Raw genomic sequence first — 6,711 nt, forward strand, 5'->3', positions numbered from 1 at the left:
ATTATTATTAAAATAGTAATAAATTATATTATTAATTAAAATAGTAATAAATAAGTCATCTAACATTAAATAATTAAATATAAAAAAAATGTTGAAAAATCACATTTTTTGTTATTGTCTTATCGTGAATAGTATCGATCATATCGGAGAATCGTGATTTTATTTGATTCACTATATCGTAAAATCGTACGAAATCTGATGAGTATCACGAAGAGATACACACGAGAATTGTGACTTGGTGAGTTGTTTATGACAACTGTAGAAGCTAAGAAAATCCCAAAGGCTCACCAAGTATCTCTGTGTCTTTCGGTTGCAACTACTCCACACTATATACACGCGGAAAATCTTACTTACCCAGGCGTTAACGTGTTTTATGGTGGTCGAAAGGAGGGCAAACAAAAGTTTGCCGAGTTGCCTGCAGAGCGTCGCAGTGACATCGCGAAGGAGCTCTCGTTCCTTCCAACCTTCCTCGAGAGGTTGCACTTCCATCCGCGCTGGTTGTAATTTTCCGCGGACAGGTTGCAGCCACCGTACCGTTCGTTTCCGCTACATGCACTACTAGCGTAATGCACTTTCTAAGAGACGCTTAAATAGTCGTTAACACACGCGATTGTCTAACTTCACCCGGATGTGTTCACCCGCATCGAAAAGTCTTATGTACACTTGTGCGAAACAAGAAGATTTACATCCCTGTTAATTGCAAAGCTCATATTAGCAACGTTTGAAACATAGGTTGATACAACGTTGCAAATATCAATGCAAAAAGATAAAAAAACGAGTAACTGCAAAAAATGTACAAAAAATTAATAAAAATATAACGTATATAAAAAATTTCGATCAAATAAATCTTTATATTAATCTTAAATATATCTTTAAAAATATAGATTTTTTTTAAATTAACTTTGTAAGAAGAAATGCATCTGACACGTTAACATCAATTTGTAATTGTAATGCGATATACAAAAAATGAACTTTTTTTAACTATAAAATCAAATTACTTTTTCTAGCTGATGTATATTTAGATATATTTAATCAAACTTTTTTTATAGTATTCGATTGCTTTTTTCATTTTATCATAATAGTTTGTGCTCAATTTTAATTACCCAAGAAAAAAGAAATTATTGTTTCGTCCCTTAAAACGCACAAAATTACGCAGTTGAATAATTATTTATTTAAAAGCGTATGCGGCCACTGGACAGCAACGTGTAATCTCTGTAGCAGCTATTAACTAGATTAATTAATTCACTAAGCAAATATCTCGAACGTATGTACGATATACTAAATTAACTCAAAAAGCTCTCTTTGCCGAATCGAGATTTGTTAGGCAAACTTGATCTCTACACATATTATCCGTGCATATATATAAGTTCACGAAAAGAAAATAAAATCAAACTGTACAACTATGTACTTATTAAAGCTAAAACAAAATATAATATTAAAAAATTGATATACATACAAAGATGCTTGAAAATTATTATCCTATTAAATTATCAAAGCAATGAAACAGAAAATTTTAGAATCAAAACTATGCTGATAACTAAATTGCTAAAAGAAATCTGTAAAAAAGGCTACACATATGTAATTTTAACAATTTTTTAAAACAATACCGCTATCAGAAATTTAAAAAAAAACGGATGTGTTGTAATATATTTAACATACTGTTAAAATATACAATCATATTTCTAACTTTTCGATTATTCAATTATAACAATGATCTCCGCGACGAGATTGATAATTTATCGAGATCGATAGAAGTAAAGAGCAAATAGAACATTACATTTATGATATGGGTTTTTTTTCAGACCACGTGCCTAACAGAACTGCCAGATGTGGCGCCGTGCAACGGCACCGTACGGCTACCACCGCCGTGCGAGGATTCGCCCAGCAGCGGCAGCAGCAAGGATCGCAGAGACGAGAGTCCTCGCAGGAGATGTCGGCTGTTGGCGCCTGTCCTGTTCTTAGTGGCCGTCCTGCTCCTCGGAGGCCTCTGTCTGCCGTTTCTACTTCAATCCGCGCCTGCCACGCACCAGCAGAGGCTGGACGTGATCAGGAGGATCCTCACTGAAGTGCCTCTGATCGACGGGTGAGTGTTTGTTATTCGATATGTAATTGACGATAGAAATTTGCACACACGCATTAATAATAAAACAAGTTTCGATTTTTATAGATAAAGATATCGAAAAGATATAAATTATTTTTATAGTTTTCTAACTACACAGTTTTGTGTAATTTCCCAGAACATGTGTATATATATATAGCTATCTCATCTCATTAATATCAAATAATTGTCCCAAAATCTCGTATATTACATCGCCTAATGATATGGATACTTTCTTTCTTTCTTTTTTTTGATACAAGATGAATCTGTTTCGATTCAATATTTACTCATCTCCAGTTACATTATAATTTGCAGATTAGTATATATATATATATATATATATTAAGACTTCTCGATAAATCCGAAACTCTCGGCATCTGGCCTCACGTCGTTGCTCTCAATCGCCGGTCTTGTATCTCGATAAGTTACGATCATTGAAACGGGTAAACAAGTGAGCACTAACTCTTATCGGAATCAGGAATCCCGCCTGTTCGATCCCGCCGTCTCTTGCCATCTTGCCGAGATATTGGCAATTGACAAAGACAGACGGAAGAACGATCATCTATCTACCTCGAATCTTCATCGCCGCGAAATGTCCTGAAAAAGTATATACCAATCTCGATAAATTTTAAAAAAGTTTCTTCTAAAATCTATGTATACCCTCCACGTGCGTGAGTGTTTAATTTCTATGATTTTTTTTTATTTGTTGAGAAATTTAATTTTAAATTCAATTCTATCAAAATATATGGTAAGTTAGAAAATAATGGCCGTTTCCCTTCATCTTCTTGACTACGGAAAAATCGATTGACGATTTATTCGAACGTGTAATAAAAAAAGACAACAAATTTGACAGAGACATATATACATTATATGTATATACAGTAATTTTATACGCCAATCACACTGCATTAGTGTAAACTTTGCCGTTGCGATATTTTTATTTGAACAGCAGAAAATAGATTTCTTTGATCTTCAGAAACTGTTCATTGTCAGTTTTTAATCCAATCTAGCGGACGAATATCTTTGCAATCTACAATTAGCCGATAAAACCTCACAAAGCCTTATCATAACATGAAGAGTGAAAACGAAACCAACTGTCAAAAGCAATATCACCTTTATTTTCCGTGTAATTCTTCGCGTGGGAGACACGTCATTTTCTACGTAATTCTGCTGCAGTCAAAAGATCGCGCTTCAGTGTGCTATTAAATTCCATTTTCAATTTAATCGATAATAAAAAAAACCGTTAAAATAAAAACAGTTAAAATAAAGTAGGTCACAGACTGATAAAGCAACGCGTTATAAATTTTATTATTATATGTTAGTAATTCTATATGTTCTTTTTTTCATCTTGCAATTCATCGTGAACATGAAATTTATTTTTTAATTTATGTAAATATATAATAAATTTATATAAATTACAAATACATATATATATATAAAATAAATTTATAGTGTTATATAAGTGCAAGTTTAAAAATTTTTAATCAATTATTGAACTTTATACAGCAATAAAATAACAAAGTTAATTAAAACGCATATTGTTATACAGCGTATTCTATTTTAAAGTCAGCATGAGTTTCTGTGAGATATAAAAAGTAAAACATATTTGTATATTATTATTAATAGCGCATAATCTGATCCGAATAATTGTAGAATAATTGTTGAATAGTTGTTGATAGAATAATTGTATATTTTCTCTGCTTTGAATTGCGATGCAAAAAAAAAATAGATTTTTTTTCCGCTTTATTATATTGGCTAAAGATAAAGTTAAAGAATATTTGTCCCGCAAATAAGTTTTTATTCATTAGATTGAAAAGAGTAATAAGCAACGTAAAAAGTTTGTAATAAATGCCCCTAAATGATCTAAATTAATCCATTGCTATTATTGGCATATTTCCGATGCTATATAATTTATCTATATCGGAAAATTTTATGGAAAAATAAAACACGAGGCATTTGTATCCAATCCAATATTTATAATCTGTTACTTATATCGCGTGATACGCTGCAGTTGGTCCATAAATTTTATACTTTGATGTAATTTTATTACTTTGCGCTATCAAATACGGAGTATCTTTATCTTTTATAGATTGTTTTAATCTCCGTTAATCAGACGACAGACCGATTAAGTGAAAGGAAATGTGAAGGAACACGTTCGAGATGTGATGGAGAGCGAGCGAGAATTATGCTTCAGTTTCATCGATTTATGCCGAATCCAATCTCCGGGAGCACTACGTTTGTTATTGATTGTGAGCTCTTTTTAATCCTGACAATTTATTAATCGTGCTGATAGGTAGACAAATAGCGGGCCGATATTCTCCTAATCATGGATTTATATAAATCGAAAGACTTCTTTTATCATTAGCCGACTGCTTAACGCCGAAGAATCGATTACTGTCAGAGAGAAGTTCGGTCCCTCATAAATAATTTTCATTTGGCAGTCTTATAATGAGATGAATCAGGACTGCCCTATTTTCTCCGTGATTGAAATGGGATTACTACGATATCGATTAAAATTTTAATATGTGTGGAAAATAAATTTTATATAATTACATATTTTATTAAAACCAGGGCATAATTTCTTTATTATTAATGAAGCATACCTGTTTTTTTAAAGTCTTAAGAAGAAAAATGATTAAAAGATTATGTGATATATATCTTAGAATGCTATACAGAGAATATTTTTATAATACAAAATTTAAAAAAATATTTTCTGTTTACTTTCCCGATAAAATATTATTCTTACTTAAGCATTTCTTCGATCAAATGTTTCATTTTTCTGGATATATTTATTTTGCAGCATTTATTTTAAATCCTCAATTATGTCGAGAGTTGTAAAGAAAATCTCGGAAAAGATACAAAAAATAATTGGATGCTGATTATTTAACTTATCGAAGAGTTGACATATTCCGAGAGCGATGAGAGAGAGGTTTCGCACCTCGATCTGCAGCTATATTTGCGATTAACTCGTCTCTTCCCCTTCTCATCAATACGAGCGTCGCGCCCGTTCGCTCTTGGCCCGCGGAGGATATTAATGGCCCTCTGGGCGCGTTCCATGACAGAGGCAAGCCAATTTCGATCTGGATCAATGGCGACACCATAATCAGCAAAGGCCCTCGGCTGAGCCATTCACTTAGGCTGAGGTTGCTGGCGGCAATCGCGGCTCTATAATACGTCGCTGTAGAACCGCCGATATCTAAACTACCCCTTCCTCCCGCCGTATACTCACTATCTCCTTGCATCATGCTCTCGCATCCTGATTGCGCGTATGACCATCCGCGTTTGCATCGTTCTCTATCGCTGGACCGCACCCGCCTTCGAGATTAAGCCAGAAATTAGATCGCACGCCGTCGCGCCCGAGTGAGAGTGGCCACTTCACGTTCGCGTGACGGGAAATTATCTAGGAATCTTCGATCTCGTGCGAGAAGCGTTTCACGGTGAGCGACGTCAAGTAGTAAAGTAAGAGCTTGATCCGACCGTACTCGAATTGAACGTTCGATAGTCGGAACGGTTGTAGGATATATCCTATATATATTGCCGATCATACTGATGATAAAAATAAAAAATATATTCAAGTATTAATTATTTCTCGAAAGGTGAACTGAATATTGAGGTGAATTAATATTATTTGAAATAAACGATAAAAATATTTATCAAAGATCTTTCTTTTACTGAATTATAAATTTAACATAAAATAATAATTTATTTGTACATTAATTAAACTGCTATTGAAATATTTAATTAATATTTCAAACTAGAAACAAATGTTTTGAACAAATAAAATTATTTCCGTCATTATATTCCGCTCATTATTTTCGGTAACTTATAATTACAATTCATTTATTGATGATTTCCTCGTTAACTCATTTTTATGTATTATGCAATTTTGTAATTATATAAGATAATTTCTTATTAGCCGTGAATATAAAGCGTTTCTTGGTCCTGAACAAACGTTGTCGCATTCGTTTGGACGTAAACCCACGGTAACGATTGCAACTGTGATTCTTACACGTACAAATTTCATTCACCAGACGAATACCTATCCGAGACTCGATAGCAAGGCATACCAAACGATTAGTCATAATGGCCCGGCTCGTATAATAGCCCGAAGTCAAGAACCCACGTACTCATTACGTATTCTGCCTAGCTCGAACTGCAGTCGGAATTCGGACAAGTTTGCACCGACACTATTTGGGCTTCGAGAAAAGGGGAAGAAGGGGGATAGGGGAAGTTCGTTGGCGAACTTGGTAACGGTGTTGCCAGTATCAATGGGGCGGTAAGGTCCTGGGGAAACTTTAGGCTTCGATTATCGAGATGCTAATTACGCCGACTCGCGCCTCACGTCGAGAACTCAAGTTATTAAAATTTCTTATTACCCTAGAGAAAGAGAGAAAATGGACCCGAATTTCGACGACAAATGTAGTCAAATATAGATTTCGGAAAACATTAAAATCCAGAATGGCACAAGAACAAAATTTCAAAGGTTTTTATTTACTTTTTTATTTTTTTTTATATTATCAAAAATATTAAATGGAACGAACTGTGCATACATATTTACTAAATTCTCTCTCTCTCTCTCTCTCTCTCTCTCTCTCTCTCTCTCTCTTTCTCTC

At 33.8% G+C, this 6,711-nt stretch overlaps 1 protein-coding gene across 1 annotated transcript in view; it reads left to right on the forward strand.

Annotated features, from left to right (window-relative positions):
* Positions 1–6,711, forward strand: part of LOC115232723 (dipeptidase 1-like) — a 90,705-nt gene that overhangs the window by 45,452 nt on the left and 38,542 nt on the right. The window contains exon 3 of the mRNA XM_029802772.1: positions 1,803–2,083. Within this exon, the coding sequence (XP_029658632.1) occupies positions 1,803–2,083 (281 nt within the window). The remainder of the gene's footprint in view (positions 1–1,802; positions 2,084–6,711) is intronic.

Source organism: Formica exsecta, unplaced genomic scaffold (genome assembly GCF_003651465.1).
Source record: "Formica exsecta isolate Colony F162 unplaced genomic scaffold, ASM365146v1 scaffold1492, whole genome shotgun sequence".
NCBI classification, from domain to species: Eukaryota; Metazoa; Arthropoda; class Insecta; order Hymenoptera; family Formicidae; genus Formica; species Formica exsecta.